We start from the raw sequence: 17,303 nt of genomic DNA on the forward strand, positions 1-17,303 counted from the left end.
CAAACAATATATATACATATATTTAAGAGCTCTTCTCTTTTGCAAATAAAGAAATACATGTTGTAAAAATTATTATTTTAAATCATATGTGTTTTTGTTCCATTTTCATACAAATTGAGGAGTTGACAAACCTTTGTTTGGATGAATCCAAGGTAACTGAGTGACTCTTCTGTCTTTGTGTCTTCAGATATATCATGTATGTATATAATTTCATAATGGGTCAATTTTATTTTTCTTTTTTTTTCCTTAAAGATTCTTACTTTCTTGACTTTTTCTTGGTTCTTGATTGATAAATTAGAAGACCCTTGTTCTTGTTCTTTCTATCATATTGTTGTGACAAACTTGCAAGAAAGATTGTATCTTTTTTACCCATTAATGATTCAATTTTACCCTTTTGATTCTTTCTTGGTCTGGCTGTATATTTGAGATGATTGATGCATAATATCAGTTGCAAGAAAAAAAAAGAACAAATTTTGAGAAGGAAAATTAACTGCCACTGTGTGATTTTCTGTCTGTTATATCACTGTTTGTGTTGCATCATATTCAGCTGAGGGGAAAAAAGGGTAGTACCATTTTGCTTGTTTGAATGTCAAAGAAATTCTTTAGTAAGTTTTTAGTTTGAGTCTAATATGTGAAGCAGGAAATAAGGCAACAGAAATCTTTTGGCTTCATTTTCCTTTAACTTGGTTGAGTAAGTTGGTTGTTAGAGTTTGAGCATATCTTTGCTGCATCGCATTCGTGCTAATAAATGGTAGATAGTGTTAATATCTATGTGGTTAATTAATAGACTGAAATTGTACATATATTGGGGCTAAGCAACCATTTCCTGATTCGAAGTTTAGCATGGACCTTTCATTGTTTTGGCGAATGTTTAGGAACGTTATTGGCTGGAATAGTGCACTCTGGGTTCTGTTTCAATAAATCTCAGTAACAAAGGAAGTTAATCTTAGTTCCCTTCATGTTAAATCTCACTGAATTTGATTTTAAGGTCGCATTATGATATTTATGGTCTAGATCTGCGGTATCCAATATTTTATGCTTCGTGTATGATGAATTCTTATGGTTGATGTCTAAGTTGCAGCTCTCTCTGCCACTTTATTGAAGCTCATAGATTTAATCATTTTCTTTTTAATTGAAGAAGTTTACCCGTGGCTGCCTCTCTGGATGCTCCTGATCCAGTTTTGGAAAGGGTTCTTATAGAGGACACTAAAAATAGTAGCCAAGGCGGGGAGAGGAACTTAGCTCATCAACCAATTTTGCTGGATCAGGTCTCCAAATCTTTCAGAGGAGAAGTAGTGAACAGGTACACTCAACTGATGCCATTGTTATCTTCCTTTGTCTACATTTCGACTGTCTTTCATCCTCATCCTTAAAACTTAAAGGGGTTTATTTCTTGTTGAGGGAGCTTGTTAATGATCCTTGGTGATAAGTTAATTTCTTGTTGGTGGAGCTGTTAATACTGTTTAGTGCTTATACATTTCATATCAACTTGGTAGTAATTTAACAGATAAGATAGCTGCTACTTTCTCTAGGTCTCTTGGAGTTTCAACTGATTTTACAACATACCTACTACATGAAGATTTATATTTTTTATGTGTCGATATACATAGGCTTCAAATTATTGGAACTATAGTCCTTCTACCTCGTGCATCACCTTGCAAAGATCGTGTATCTTTTCCTTCTTCCTTGCAGTGGTGGCTGCTAACATTGTTTTCTACTTTGTATACAAGTCTTCATTTTGCATTATGTTCTTGAATTGCTGGATGTTGAATTGGAGCTTTCACTAATATGTTTCCTAGTAACTTCATGTGTATAAATTGCCTAAGGAACTGCATGTCTTAATGTTTGCATTCGGTTCTCTTAGTCTATTTTTCTTCAATCAATGTTTGCAATTTTAAATGTGTGGAAGCATACTTAAGTAATCAAATGTGTGTTCTCTCTAACAACTTATGCTTTAAGATGAGATGGTCACACACTACAATATGGTATCAGAGTAGACAAGACAAGAGATTCTGGATTCGAGTATCCCCATCACCCATTATTATCAAAAACAATTTCCACGAACTGGGACCATGAAAAGGGTCTGCAGATGAGAGGCGTTTTGAATCATAATTAAGTAATTAAATGTGTGTTCGGTCTAACACTTAGGCTTTTAGATGAGATGGTCACACATTAAAAAAAAATGTAATGGTTTATTCTGTGTTTCTACAGAATGTACATTGCAGAATGTTCTTTTGTGGTTCTAACTTAACTTTTGAATACTCCCTCTGTCCAAATTTATATGACACCTTTTATGTTGTGAGAGTCAAACAATTTAAGTTTGACCGGAAATTTACGTATAGAATCTTCAAATTGTTTTAAATGAAATTTATATATTTGTAAACTGCGTAAAAAGTACTATGAGTCACAATAATTGATAAATCAAAATGTTTAAAAGATCTATGAAAAATTTACGGTCAAAGATAGACTTATTTGACTCTTGAAATCCGAAAGGTAACATATAAAATGGGACGGAAGGAGTATATGTTTACCAGCATTGTTGCTTTATTAAAGCCTTTTTGGTCAGTAACAGATTGCCGAGAGAAATAGAATAATATTTTGCAGGAATTGAAGTGGAAATAAGAGTTCAAGTATCTTTCTATTCTCTCTTTTTTCTTTTGGTGGAAAGAGGATAGTGGGGAAAAAACATTTTCATGCTGTTTTTAGCTCTCATCCAATCTGCAGATTCTAAATGGTCCATTCTATATGCTTAAGTATATGTTGTGTCTCTGAATTACAGTTTAATGATGACTAGGTTTTCTCCTTAACTTGAGTTTCTTTTTTGCAGTACTAGGGACTCTATTAGGTAGTTGCCGTTGGTTTTATCCGTACGTTGTTTGTTTTTCATGGTCATGTGACTAGTTTTTGACTCAGCATGTCTCTAGCAGATCATCTAAAAATAATGGGCATGCCAATGAGAAGGAATTTTAAAAGTTACTTGTGATGTTATTTGTTTGTGATTGCCTTCAGATCTTTTTCCATGAAGGCTGCAAATAAAAACGACGAAGATTTGGAAAATGGGATGTTGGAGAAAGACATAGAGAAGTCAGTACGCAGCAATAAAGGTATCACAGTACACAACAAGGCCTTGCTATCTGGAATCGCTTATTGTATTTCTTCCTGTAGCATGATATTAGTGAATAAGTATGTACTTTCCAGCTATGACTTTAATGCAGGGATATCATTGATGGTCTATCAGGTACTTCCCAGTCTTTGTTATATTTTTGAGCTTATCAAGGTATAGAGGTAGAGTAATGACAAATAATTGTTGAACCTTTATTCAGAATTTTGTCTCAGTGGTGGTGGTTTCTTCGTTGAGAGTTTTTGGGATAATTTCTACTGAACCACTCACTTGGAGGCTAGTCAGAGTCTGGTTGCCTGTTAATGTTATATTTGTTGGGATGCTTATAACAAGTATGTTCAGGTAAAAGATACCCCCTCTTCATGCTTGTCGTGCCATGAATTTAATTATTTGAATGTGCCTATTGTTTTATTTACTGCTGGTTGCAGAACTCATGCATTGCACCTATTATTGTTGGATGCACAGTTCTCTGAGATCAGTTTTTCGGTGTGATCGAGTTCAGCTGGGCCTTTATGCAAGACTATATTTATTGGGAGTAACAGATATCTGGTTCAAACCTTCATGCAAGTGTTAGTTTTACTACTTCAAATTTTAAGGCCACGCTAGGTGTTCAAATGGTTGCTTTATTTGTGGGACGGTTCTTGATCCAAAATAGAAGGAAATTTTTGTCTAATTTGATGAAATAGAAAAAAAAATGGAAATGTGAATTCTCTGGAATAAGCTTTAGACTTAGAGGCATATATCTTAATGGTTAATCTTTGTCTCATAATTACTTGTTGACCTTGTCTTTTGCTGAGTAAGAAATTCTGAATATAGATTTCTTTCAGTAAATGCTGTTAAGTTCACCTTTTTGGAATATTTTTTAAAAAAATTCTCAGTAAAAGAGTCATCCTTATCAAACTTGTGAACTTGATTCGTGTAGAAGATTTTTTAACTCAGTCTGGTGTTCCCTTTTTTCCAAAGATATCAAACAATAGAAGAGACTATTTTTGGAGCCACTTAGAGGAGTACGCCTGGACTGATGAAATTAAAGGTGGACAGGCTCATCATCATTACATGCCTCTTGGAACTTGACTTGTAGTCAATAACATTTACAATAAAATGTCTCCTTTTTCTTTGGCCTTGGCCTTCCACACATCAATACGGAGCAACTCTTTGGCTCTACCCTGCTGAGTTTACTTAAGATGAAACAAAAGATGCTTATGATGTAGGTCATGATTCATGAACACTTAGAATTTTATTACACTACATGTCAAAAGTAGAAAAGGCTACAAAATCATTAAAATTATATATTAAAAAAAATGTATTTTAGTTTTAAGTACAGCTATTTGTGTTCTTTCTGCTTTACCATTTTCATTGCCAATTTCAGTACTCTGGCATTTTATATCCATACGATACTGCAGATTAAAGAATTTTTTAGCATAGAATCTACTTTAATGTTTAATATTTAAAGCTGTGATTCTACGACTTGGCTGAATTACTTATAATTGTGTTATTTCCTGCAGTCTAAAATACATCAACGTTGCTATGGTCACTGTCCTAAAGAATGTCACTAATGTGATAACTGCTGTTGGTGAGATGTATTTATTCAACAAAACGCACGATAACAAAGTTTGGACTGCACTTTTTCTGATGGTATGCTAGTAGCTTAAAAGTATGTAAATACGAAGTGTTACAGGTCAAGCAAATGCTACGCTATATTGCTTTGATATTATTGCAGTGATTCTAGCCTCTTTCATCCCCGTGCTCATATAAAGTAATTTGTTAAAGATATGTTTCGTTGCTTTGTATTCCAGAACTTACATTAGCATTCTTTTTTACGTTTCCTGTCACAATAAGAGTTTATAGCACGTACTGATTTTTCAGTAGACACTACTCAGGGTATTCGCTAGTAACCTAGTCCTCAGTCAATGACATAATGAATTCCATGCGGCGACCAAGTGGTATAAGATGTAATTGAGAGAAAATGCAACTTATGATAAAGAATAGTATCATCGTTGTTTTAGTGCATTACTTCTTATAACAGTGGTACTTTCTGGTAACTAGTGATATGAGTAGTTTTGTCATATAATACAAAAGTATTTGGAAGTTGGTCATGAGCCCTAAATTTATCAAGACATACGTCATTTGACTAGAGTTGCATATACTAGAACTAAATTTGAAATATTATTCATTTATGAGATGACAGTTGTAGAGATGTCACACTTAAGTTGTGTTTGCAGATTATTTCAGCAGTTACTTACACTTAAGTTGTGTTCTGCAGATTATTTCAGCAGTTACTGGAGGAATTACAGATCTTTCTTTTCATGCCATTGGTTATACATGGCAGATTATTAATTGTTTCTTGACAGCATCATATTCTGTAAGTACGTCTTTTTCTCATTGTATTTCTTTTTCTTGGTGCTATTTTATCTGGCATTTGTTTCTTCTGGGGATATTATCTTTGTAAAATTCATGATTTTCGTTATAGTTGTCAGACATATGAACTTAGGATAGAAGATATAGCTTAATCATACAACAACATATCCAGTGTAGTCCCACAAGTGGGGTTTAGGAAGGATAATGTGTGTGCAGACCTTACCCTTATGTTGGAAGGTATTAAGGCTGTTTCCAGTAGACCTGTGGCTTGGATACTACTCAAAACAAAGGACAAAAATGAATAAACTGCCTAAACATCTGTGTCAAAGATGATGACCTTTGCCGGCAGTAGTAAAGGTGCCAAGATATTATAATAGAATTGGACATAACCATTGCAGAGTACATATAATACAGTTTTTCTGTGTCCACCATAACATTGACCTAGATCATCAAGAATTAGATCTTGTTTTCCAACTATTTCATGCTTGAGTCAAAAAGTTCTTACCTAATTCCAGTATTATCAAAAGCAAAAAGCTCACCAACATGGGTTGTGGTGCAGTGGTGTGAGTGTTCCATCCTTAATCAGAGGTCTCGGGTTAGAGCCCTGGGTATGAAGGAAATCCTGTTGGGAGCGTCACCCCTAGGATCCTGCAGTGCGCGATTCCGATTTAGTCGCAGCTCCAATACAGGCACTGGAGACCGGATAGCAAACAAAAAACCGAAGCAAATAATGCAAAAGAACTCTAGCGTCTATTGGGGTTTTAAGCGCAAATAAAGCATGGGTTTTAATTAGAAAAGGCGCAAAGGAAAAAATAAATACATATATGTTATGAAACATAGACTGTATACTAAAATTAAATAGCACGAAGAAAGAGAGAGAGTAGTAACTTTCTTCCAATATTCTTGTGTATATTTCCATATACAATGTAAGTTATTTATAAGTATCAAGTAACTTGGATAGCCAAGTGAGCTAGTGCAAATGGACATGGAAATCCACCAACTACTAGTGCATATGGACACGGACTCCCCCTTGGATGTCCATTAATAGATAACGTGTCTCGTTGAATTCTTACTAGAAAAAGTCTTTCGGCTTGTAAACTTTAAATGCTGAAAATGTACAGTTAACCAAATTACCATAATACTTCATTGTTACCATATCAAAAAAAAACATTACATACCTCTTTATGTATTTTCTATATGAAACTAAATTGATGATAGTTGATACAGTCTTGATCTTGTAATGTCAATTATGGTTTACACATAACCTACTGGTGAAAACAGCTAATCTTTGCTAACTGGAATGAGCAGGTCCCTCCTTATAAGAAGAAAAAAGAAATACTTATTGACAAAAAAAAGGGTAAGGATCTGAGTCTGATTTTAGAGACTGGTGCTTTTAAAGTTAAAATGATACAAGCTAGCGTTTATTTCATTTGGTCTGAATGATTAATTCATAATCTTGTACTGGAAGATCTAACGTTGACAGTTTGCAACAAACTGCTCAAGTTGCAAACCTAAGTTCCTTATTTGGACATTTCTGAAGTCTTAAGACATCTGCTGACAGATTTTAGTAAGGATAGTTTAGTATAGTTCTGTTCCCGTCTCTGAGACTCAACTTCAAAGCTCCTTAATGGTTATCTTCTATAATATCAGAATTGAGAACTGATTATTATTCTATTCAAGGAAGGTGCGGATTGCGGAAGTTGTTCATGTGATACACCCATCGAGATGAAGCCCATTTGAACTTGTACACTCAAGAGCCAAAGCTTGAGCTCAGTTTCTTAATGGTCAAATGCATTATTAACTTGTCTTTTTTAAATATATGTAATTACATAAAATAGGTTTGTGGTAATATATTTTGACTATTCAAAATACAATTTTCTTGTTATTCAGGTATAAAGATTTAGTGTTACAGTCTAGGTAAATTATATTTAACGTTCGCAGCTAAATTCTTAAAATTCATTTATTTGAAAATATAAATTTCTCTAATAAATATATAACTTGAGCTCGATTGCGACTCGAACTTGAGCTTTGCTGAATTCAAGCCTAGTTTGATTGTGTACTTGTCCCTTATTCCAGTGAGATAGAACTCGGTTATTCAATGTTCCAGTCGAGCTCAAAATGTCGAGAACTTGACTTTCGCTTGATTGCTTTATAACACCTTCAATTCCTTTTGGCATTAATGATGGGAATAAGCAGCAGTTGTTCTGTATTGAGCTTCATATCCTGTTTTTTTTTAGGTTACATTTAATTTGATGTTCTAATTAGTCACTTGAAAATTTCTTCTTTATGGGTACATCTTCTTCAATATAATGACCTGATTCCCATGCTAATGCTTAATTTTTATCTTTTATTTATTTATCTTCTGGTGCAGTTGACTCTTCGCAGGGTCATGGACACGGCCAAGCAAGTGACTAAATCTGGGAACCTTGATGAATTCTCCATGGTCCTGTTAAATAACACCCTTTCACTGCCTTTGGGCTTTTTGCTTATATTATTATTCAACGAGGTGGACTACCTTTCTAGAACGTGAGTTTTGGTTTCCTAAAGTAGCAATTGTTTTCCTCAATTTTTTTTTATCTCGTCCGTAAGTGGTTGCCTTTCTGTGAGTATAGACATTGCATGCCTCATGCCTATTGTTAAAACCTGTAATAGGTAAATGTTGGTGAATTGATGTCTAGTTGAAAGCCAATGTTGGCCTGAATGTCTTAATCCAACTTTATAAATGTAATCCTATAATGGTTGTTGTAAAAGTTTAAAAAGCATAACTATACCAGTACAGATATAATTGATAACAATTGCTAACTATGTCAAATTTGAAGGGGATTAAGAGAAAGGAGGGAGATTTTCGTATTTTATCAAGTCTCTAGGAGTCATTTTTAATCTTCAGTTCTATTTATTGACAACAATAGCCTCACAGACTCAAAATGTAATAAAATATAACTAACCTAATAGTAGATTTTTGAAGGGAAGCCTTGGAGCAACAGTAAAGTTGTTTCCGTATGACCTATAGGTTATGGGTTTGAGTTGTGGAAGCTGTCACTAATGATTACATTAGGGTAGATTGTCTACACCACACCCCCTTAGGTTCCCCGGACCCTGTCTAAATGTGGGGTGCTTCACCGTGATGCCCTTTTTGCCAACCTAATAGCAGATTTTTTATCTGCTTCTCCTTACCTGTTAAGTTGTTCCTTAAAATTTATCCAGCTGAGCATAAGCCATCTACCTACCCATATAGCAGTGTTAGTTGTGCAATTACTAATTCCCTTGTGCTTCTCTTTTTGAAGATTGTACTTCTCAAAAAGAATTGCTCCCTTAATTTGCTTTATAAGTTTTGTTCTTTGCGCTCTGCTTAACGATTTTCTGGAGACAGCTAAAATGCATATTCTTAGAGTAAGCATCTCACCTTAACCCCTACGCCCTATTCCTGGTTACTGTTCGGTCAATTTAGTTTATAAGACTTGAGATAGAAAGGCATCCTGATTACTTTAGTTGGCTTTAGAAGATCCTTCAAACTTGTTCGATTTAGTTGATAGATACTTCTCAAGTTCTGAAGCTTTCTAGTACTATCGTCGTGCCCTCATTCAGTTGCAATTGGTTACTGTTTAATCATAAGTGAGTACTGTTTCATTGCACATTGAAGATTTCGCTACATGTATCATTATCTGCAGACCACTGTTACAATTGCCAGCTTTCTGGTTGGTGACAACCTTTAGTGGATTGTTGGGCTTAGCAATTAGCTTCACATCCATGTGGTTTCTTCATCAAACAAGTGCAACTACTTATAGGTATGGTTCTTTTCATGTGAGTTCATTATTTCATGTTTCTTTGAGTACTCTGATGTAAACATTTCCCTCTTCGATTTTTCTTTAATTTTTGGATTCTGCAGTCTTGTCGGATCACTAAATAAGATACCTCTCTCTGTTGCTGGTATTTTCCTTTTCCATGTTTCAACAAGTCTGGAGAACTCTGCCAGTATATTATTTGGTGAGGGCTTACTCTTTTCTGTCTATCCTGGTACCTTTTTTAGTAAAGATTACGCCTCAATCCTAAGTAAGTTGGAGTTGGCTATACGAATACTTACTGTCCATATCACTTCATTTAAGCTGCAATGCCCCCGCCCCTCGTTTATCCAGACTTGGGAGTTGAGAAAAAAACTGTTGCATTTTGCAGGGCTCTTGGCTGGAGTATTTTTCGCCCGAGCAAAGATGCAGGATAAATCTCAAACTAGATCATGAATGTCAAAACTAACACCCTTTCCTTTGTAAATTATGTCTTGTCTTGAATTGTAGAGCTTGTTGTATACTAAAAACTATGACATGATCAATCAATTCAAGAGATAGATCAAGATTTTTATTCATCTGGAACCTGTCTATTTTGATTTTAACCTCTTTACTGTGCATTTTTTGTATTTTACTTATTCCTATTGTTCATATGATAAGAATGTGCAACCTCTGAACCAGAAGGTTACTCATCACTCAAGTCTTCAAGGTGTTTCAAATAGATAAATTACTGTGTTTAGATAATTAGGGAGAATAGTTTGTTACTGTTAATCATGAAAATGGAAATATGAGAGAACTGTCAAAAATAACTTACCAATTATTCATCAACTACTAAAAAAGTAAAGGGTTGAAGCTGCAGATATAAGAATGTTAACATACATAACTCAGTGAAATGATAGAAGTTACCATCCAAACAAAAGGCTTAAAATAACCAAAAGTGACTTACTCCAAAACAGAGCTTGAAAACAAATCAAAAGAAGAGCTATAATCACAACAACATCATACTCAATTTAATCCAACAAGTGGGGTTTGAAGAGAGTAACATATACGCAAACGTAACCCTTACCTTTGAGGAGTTGGGAGGTTGTTTCCGAAAGACAAAAGAAGAGCTATAAAGAGAAAAATGATACATTACAAGATTCTTGAGGACTTGATGCATATTTTTTGTTTGCCTAGAATGTCAAAAGTATACATAAAACAAAGTTTTGATGGCAATTAGAGCTTTTTGCGTTGCTCACAGAGTAATATTTTCTCTGTGCTCCTTAAACTGTATAGTTTTCCAATCAAATGGAGCTGAAGAAACTCCATTCTCAAATGCCAACTCTAGTGATTAGTCGTAATCTCAAATATAACTCCTTCAAGATTCTTGATAATACGTCGAGTCCCAGAAACTTCATTTATCTGCAGACCATGCCGAATTGCTTCATTGATGACCATAGCATCCATGCTGCATAAGGAATGACCATTAAGGCACACAGAACAAAAATGCATCAAGAATGAAATGAAAATGACTACAGTTGCAAGAAACATGTCAACATTTCTCAAGATTAACACTTCTGCTGTCAAGTATGGACACCTAGACGATACACATGCACCATTGTATAGAACTAGTTGAAATAGCAGGAAACATATCTAAATGACCCTCCCAACCTTAAGAGTAGTTCAGGATTTGCTCTAGAAACTCATGCGAGATAGGTAGCTAAGTAAAATTATGCAGCAAAGCTATTGATTACAGAATCCTATGAATCAAGCACAACAAATTCTGTTTCTCCTGTTCAAGCACAACAAATTTCAGTATCTCCTCCATTTACAATTCTTTTAATTACAATTATATGTTTCAATATCAATGGGACAGAAGATTGTTTGCTGGCTACTTAATATGCATTTTTATTGAGAATGAGAATCTATCTAATTAAACGGGGATGATTTGCTTCATAGTACTAGTTCCCCTTCCAACACATTGGTTAACAACCTGTACAAGACTAGCGATCAACACTTCCTAACAAAGATATACCATTTCACATGAATTATCTTCTGATACCTGATCATCAAAAGCTAAGAGTGGATTATTACTAATAAAAGGAAGATACTCATTACTTTTTTTCAGATGCTATTTGAAATTTTGTTGAATAAGATAGGACATATACTAGTATGCATTTTCTAGACAATGAGAAGTCTATATTGAAACTTGCAGCAATAATTTCTTGAATATCATTTCACATTTGGGAGTTATCTACAAATTCAACAAAGTCCTTCAAAATCATGCAGCCAACACATAATCATGATCAAAATAACCAAGTCAGTGAAGGCCACTTACACTTTTGCTCGTGAAACATAGGCCAAAATAAATTTGCATTTCTTCTGGTCACGATCTCTAAGTAGCCGCTCAACAGTATCAAAAAGCAAAGGAACATTTGCCTGCTGAAAACTTAAAGCTTGTCAAGGGATACACTATTCTTTCTAGACTATGATATCATCCAAACGAGGATAAAGTAACAAAAACTAAGTCTGTAATTCAATCATTTGCCAGTTAAGACAATCTAGTTGCTACTAGACTTCAAATGTAGATCAGTTGATTTGACAACAGGTTTCTTCAGGTGCCAAGACAAGGACAGAGAACCAGAATACCTATCTGACTTTAAAAGACATCCAAGGAGAGAATGATATTCATATCTTATAGGCCTGATGAATTAGAATTTTTTAATATTACAGAAATGAAAGGAGCTAGTTCATTACTGCAAAACATTTGCAGATACATGGCACCGAATCTGATAGACAATTTCCAACCTCAAAGACTCAAAGAGGATGGGTTATTTCATCATAGGCTGGCAATTGGCAAATGGCAATTTGGCATGATGTTGTTAGCTTCGAATTAAGTCAACACATAACAAAAAGAGAACCAATTAATGCAGTAGGAGAAAAATCAACTAGGATATAAATGTCAGCTCCAAGGACTAAATCAAATCCTTCTGGGTGCTCCTGTAATATACAATTCAGCTGATCAAAGCTTCCCCATTCCAGCTTCTCAGCTTTTAATTCTGCATCAAAGATAAGTTAATGAGACATGACCTTATAGAAAATGGCATCTGATTCCTCAATTGTTCACACACCTGTACAACACATAGAACCATCTGAAGATTCCTGCAGCTTTATGTTTTTCTTCAGAATCTGGAATGAGATAAATATATTAGAAGGTGAACTTGCAACACATTCCTCCAGCAAACTTCAATTGCTCAACCTTGCCTTGAGAACTTCATCATTATGATCTGTCATCACTACTCCACGACAGAATCTACTGCAGAGTACTCCAGTTATACCTGTAAATAGGATGCAATCAACTAATTAGTAATTTCATCTTAAATAAAATAGAGACAGAGAAATGATATGGAACGTAAAATAAAAAGTACACACATTGTTGCCTTTGGAGAGGAACTAAGCGGTGTTATTAGAAGTTACTATTGTGATAGTTTAGGAATTTAATTCATGTCTCCGTCAAAAGAGGCCTTTAAGTTACATAGTCTCTCTTACTTTGCTCATTTTCACACTTCAATCTTGTCTTTGGTTTATTGAAGAAGTTCTTCCTCCCAATAGTCTAATCCACATATAAAGGTTTATTCGGGATCAACTTATACAGTAATACCGACTGAAAATATCAAAACATTTGCAAAAGTTTGTGGTAATGTTGAACTCAATGAACACCTTAAGACAATTAGGCCCCAGACAGTCTTTAAAGTATAAGCCAGTTCAAGTAAAGATTCAGGCTTTGAGTAAAGAAGAGGATGAGGTCCATCACATATTTCACATCAGAATAAAGGGACAAAAGCTATAATGGAGCCAGATCAGTTACCCACTTTATAACTTCAAAAATGTGGCTGAATTTTCTTATATGTGAACATTTTGTCTTCCGTGTATGTTCCTTATCTCTCTCATCAGAATGGAATGATCCTTTTGAGGTTGCATATTGTCATCGACCAAGTACGTTAATCAAGATCTTAAGCAAGCACCCAATATGATCTTATATGTGAACAATTCCCTTTCTTATATCATTTTACTATCTTAACTTCAAAGGAAATAATAGGTGGACATGTTATGCTTCTAGTACTATCTAAGACTCTAAACCATGTCTTTCTTCTACTCGTATCTCATTAATTTGGACATGACTTTCATGTGATTTCCTCGAGTTTCCATCTCAGCCAAATAAGATCACAACAGTTAAGAAAAGAACCATCACTCAAGGTGAAATGTTTCTCTTGGTTGGTGTATAAAGGGGCGTGTCTTACGCAAAGTAACCTTCAAAGAAGAAGTATACAACTTTGCAACAGACGTGTTTTGTGTGAAGGAATGCTTGAGGACAACAACCATCTCTTTCTTCATTGCGAATTGAACTCTCAGATTTGGGACTATTTTAATAATGATGACCAAACAGAAGACGACACATAAATATATAAAAACTGATTGTGGTTTCGGGAATGATACTAACCGACACCAGAGCCTAGTTCAATGACAGAACATCCTTGGAGCATGTTAGCATTCTGTGTAAGATAATCATTCATCAGCACTGCCCCAGGCCACACCAACTGTCCTGTCAAATCAAAATCAGCTGTTCCACAGATAGTCAGCCTACAGTTATTACATTAGGTAATATTAATGCAACCATGGGGACATCAAAAGTTATTTGAGGAATTAAAAGTAACAAATCAAACTAAGAAAAGCTTTTGGTAAAATTTGGTTTTGCAGTGCTAGGTAAAATTCTGCAAATGGAATGGGAGAGATCTAAACTATTTGCACGCATTCATCAACTACATATCATCATTGGTATATTCAGACTGGATTATATTATATCTTTGACTCTCAATCTTTTGAGAATATCCCCCCACCCTCACCTCATTAAGAGAAGTGTTTCCTTTTGAGAAAGTTATACTCAGGATTAAGTAATGGGTGAAATATAGATTTGGCTCAGCACATTCACTTTTTAGCAGACTTTTAGTGCATTTTGAGATATCCACATGAAATACCAGTACACATGTCTTATCTATTTCACATGGATACACTGAGGCAACCAATCCTTGAACCAAACTAAGTTAGCTTCTCAATGTAGTCTTCATTTTCTAAAAAAGGCTTAGGTTTTTCTCTTAGTTAAGGTAAGATAGCCCATCCATCCTTGACTTTTCAATGCTCAATTACTTATCAATCCAAAATCTATCAAGTTGAAGCCAAGAGATCCGGAAAGCTACCTAAATGAAGAGTGACAGCTGAGAAACACATTATTTGGAGGGCCAGCAGCAGTGCAGCCCATTCTCAGAATGATATATTGCCTAGACACGTCCACATATCAGCTATGCTCAAGGTGAGATTTCCAATAGATCAGGTCAGGTACTTAAAGAAATTTTCGACAGCAAAAGGAACATTGAGTTTTTAGATAAACAAGCATAACAGAAACAGAGCTATCCATGAAGCTACTACTTCCTTGACTGATTAAAGTACAAAAAATCCAACTAACTTTGCTTGCAAAGAAAGAAAAGGATATGGCAACAAATACACAGCTGTTTCTCATAGTGTCATATAGTTCCAAGGATTCCTAACCTTAATTAACCCATCCTGTTAACTATGGTAGTGCTAGTCCTTATAACACTGGTTTTGATAAGTTGAGGACCCCAATGAGGAAGCAACCCCTACCCTTTGACAGAAAACATAAAATATTTCTGTAAGCATGTGTAATAGATCAACCTGATAATTCTTTATGTCACAATAGAATTAGCATTCTCAATAACTCCCTCTCCCTTCCCCTTTTGTGCCACACAAGCCTTCCTAACCTAGAAAACATCAACATTTGCTCCAGTTCTCTCCATTTTAAGATGTCATCTAGTTTAATATTTTGGAGAGTGTTTGGTAGTCTGTGTAGAGATAAGAATGAGGATGGTTTTTTGTTTCCCAACAAATGAGAAATGAACCGATGATGATATTTTACTAGATGTATCATATCTTTAAAGAAATCTCTTTTTATTTGAACATGAGTACAGGTATGTCTCTACTTCCACTTTTTTCTTTGCTGAGAAATCATGTGATTCAATATTATAGGCTTGCTAAAGATTAAATAACTAAACTACGTTATCAGAACTCAACTAACCACAACTGTGAGGTATTTCAAATTGATGTGGCAAAGAAACAAAAGAAGGGGGGTTAATTAGGTTGAGACAAGTCCTCAACAATAATACAGGTGAGGAAAATAGAGCACCCCGCCACCCCTAAGAACAGCCATTTTTGAAGGATAATATGTGAGCTCCATAGCCGTAGATCAACATTTCCACGACAAATTGAAGCTTAAGTCCAACAAAAACTTAAGCACAACAAAGTCGAACATCACCTAAGCTGTAGCATAATCTCTAAGCCATACTCAGTTCTGTAGGATTGAGATGCTAAAAGTAAAGGCCTTCTGACTAGACATCCATGGATGGAAGAACTGACATTGTCGGAAATCTTGCTCACCAGACTTTGTCATTAAAAAGGTGAAATAGAACCTTAAATAATCTGTTGAGTTCACTAGACTAAACTCAGACAATCACTGCCTATAAAGCAGTAGAGAGAGAGAGACTAGCATTGTTTCGTGCTTAAGGACATTATTGCCCCAACTCTAAGAACCAGAAAGGTCCTAACAAGATAGCAAGTGCTCAAGATCAAGAAATACAATGAAAGCCTCCTCTCCCTATTACCTACAACCTTCAAATATATAGATACAAGCAACCTCTACATACAAAGCTTCCTACATAACTCTTTGACAAATACTCAATTACCCTTTGGTGAAACTTCTAGAAACATAAAATCCAAATTCCAAGGTCTACAAATATTGAAGTTCCAAAAATGTCAAAATCAAAGGGAACACCAATATTAGAAACACAACAACTAAAGATGACGATAAAGAATACAACAACATACCCAATGAAACCCCACAAAGTGGGGTGAATGTACGCCGTCCTTCCACTTCGTCTAAAAATGTCACACATTTCTTAATTTTCTAAAAAACCCATAAGTAGATACATGACTTGTTTCTTTTATTCAATTTATTATATAATTATAATCAAATACTTCAGTAAAAATTGCATTAAAGCACTCTTTTTGTTCTCATAAAACAATGAAAAAAGATAACTTTTTTCCATTCCACTAATGCTAAGATTGATTCCTACATTATCAGTGAAGTGTACAAGATTGTAATCCAAGATCCCCCACCCCCAAACAACAACAATTAGTGTTCTCACAAACTATACAAAGTTAAAAAAAAGACTAACTTGAAGAAGATTGGAGGCAGTAAAGCTGAAGAACATGAGACCCAAATGTAAAATCTGTAATCTGGTAGCTGCAAAGAGTAAACTAAACTCATTTCAGTATACAACAAAGCACAAACTTGTATGTACATGTACATAAAAGAAAAAAAAAGAGATACCCACTCGTCATTGATGAAGAAAGATTCATCCAAGCAGACTATATCATCTTCTTCTTTTTCTTCTCTACTCATGGTGATGGTGATTTCAGTCTTCCTCTTGGCACACAACCGCGCAGTTGCCAGTTCTTAGGAAGCTCTTTTCACTTGAATTTTGTTAATATTGGGCTATGGACCTTACTTTTCAATGTTCAATTTCATGGATTTGGGCTTTGAATTTGGGTTGATTTGCGCAAATACCACCCATGGTTATGGATCCGAATCCGTTAGTATGGAACATTTTCTTTTCCAAGTGAAATCTCCTAGTATACCAAAGAGTGAAAAAGTGTTTTTATTATTGTGGAATAAGAAGTCTTTGTTTTTTAATGCACGTATTTAATTTATTCGGAGTTATTAGAGTGGGATTCACTTTTAGGGAATATAAGTCGAAGCAATAACAAGAATATTTCTAGTAGAACATCTTTCACAGTCCCTGGAGAGATGATTCACTAATGGACCGAGGGATAAGTCATTCGACTCATTCACATCCAGATCATGAATGTTTGGAATCCATATTATGCAAGGAGACATTGCTTTTGCTAATTCGAATTGAAGGGTGATATAAAATCGG

General features: G+C 34.9%; 3 protein-coding genes across 14 annotated transcripts in view; 1 reads left to right on the forward strand and 2 right to left on the reverse strand.

The window, feature by feature from the left end:
• LOC107005071 (GDP-mannose transporter GONST1-like) lies at window positions 1-9,836 on the forward strand. 12 transcript variants are annotated; one of them, XM_015203557.2, is made up of 11 exons: window positions 4-152; window positions 1,139-1,303; window positions 3,010-3,104; window positions 3,216-3,238; window positions 3,324-3,463; window positions 4,627-4,756; window positions 5,385-5,483; window positions 7,851-8,005; window positions 9,148-9,264; window positions 9,366-9,463; window positions 9,650-9,836. In XM_015203557.2, the coding sequence occupies exons 1-11, from the start codon at window positions 142-144 to the stop codon at window positions 9,712-9,714; spliced, it is 1,098 nt and encodes a 365-aa protein (XP_015059043.1). In that variant the 5' UTR covers window positions 4-141; the 3' UTR covers window positions 9,715-9,836. The 12 variants fall into 12 exon arrangements, with proteins under 12 accessions (XP_015059041.1, XP_015059043.1, XP_015059040.1 ...); XM_015203555.2 differs by having other exon boundaries at window positions 1-152; window positions 1,142-1,303; window positions 3,010-3,238; XM_015203554.2 differs by having other exon boundaries at window positions 3,010-3,238.
• Window positions 9,837-10,217: 381 nt separating this feature from the next.
• On the reverse strand, window positions 10,218-16,860 carry LOC107003254 (protein N-lysine methyltransferase METTL21A). Its single transcript, XM_015201555.2, has 8 exons — window positions 16,701-16,860; window positions 16,542-16,609; window positions 13,739-13,858; window positions 12,502-12,575; window positions 12,369-12,426; window positions 12,195-12,296; window positions 11,576-11,687; window positions 10,218-10,705 (listed from the first exon to the last, which is right to left on the reverse strand). The coding sequence occupies exons 1-8, from the start codon at window positions 16,766-16,768 to the stop codon at window positions 10,582-10,584; spliced, it is 726 nt and encodes a 241-aa protein (XP_015057041.1). The 5' UTR covers window positions 16,769-16,860; the 3' UTR covers window positions 10,218-10,581.
• Window positions 16,861-17,156: 296 nt separating this feature from the next.
• LOC107004011 overlaps window positions 17,157-17,303 on the reverse strand; it is a 10,952-nt gene continuing 10,805 nt past the window's right edge. The window contains exon 2 of the mRNA XM_015202233.2: window positions 17,157-17,165. Within this exon, the coding sequence (XP_015057719.1) occupies window positions 17,157-17,165 (9 nt within the window). The remainder of the gene's footprint in view (window positions 17,166-17,303) is intronic.

This window comes from Solanum pennellii, chromosome 11 (genome assembly GCF_001406875.1).
Source record: "Solanum pennellii chromosome 11, SPENNV200".
NCBI lineage: Eukaryota > Viridiplantae > Streptophyta > Magnoliopsida > Solanales > Solanaceae > Solanum > Solanum pennellii.

What these genes read in the sequence shown, in the direction of transcription:
- LOC107005071 (XM_015203554.2), top strand. An exon ending in TCTTGACAGCATCATATTCT is followed by an intron (nt 5,484 to 7,850) that starts GTAAGTACGTCT and finishes CTTCTGGTGCAG; the next exon opens with TTGACTCTTCGCAGGGTCAT. An exon ending in ACAAGTGCAACTACTTATAG is followed by an intron (nt 9,265 to 9,365) that starts GTATGGTTCTTT and finishes TGGATTCTGCAG; the next exon opens with TCTTGTCGGATCACTAAATA.
- LOC107003254 (XM_015201555.2), bottom strand. Translation starts at nt 16,768, where the DNA reads ATGAGTAGAGAAGAAAAAGAAGAAGATGATATAGTCTGCTTGGATGAA. An exon ending in TCTTTCTTCATCAATGACGA is followed by an intron (nt 16,610 to 16,700) that starts GTGGGTATCTCT and finishes TACTCTTTGCAG; the next exon opens with CTACCAGATTACAGATTTTA. An exon ending in AGTCCTTGGAGCTGACATTT is followed by an intron (nt 11,688 to 12,194) that starts ATATCCTAGTTG and finishes GACAAGCTTTAA; the next exon opens with GTTTTCAGCAGGCAAATGTT.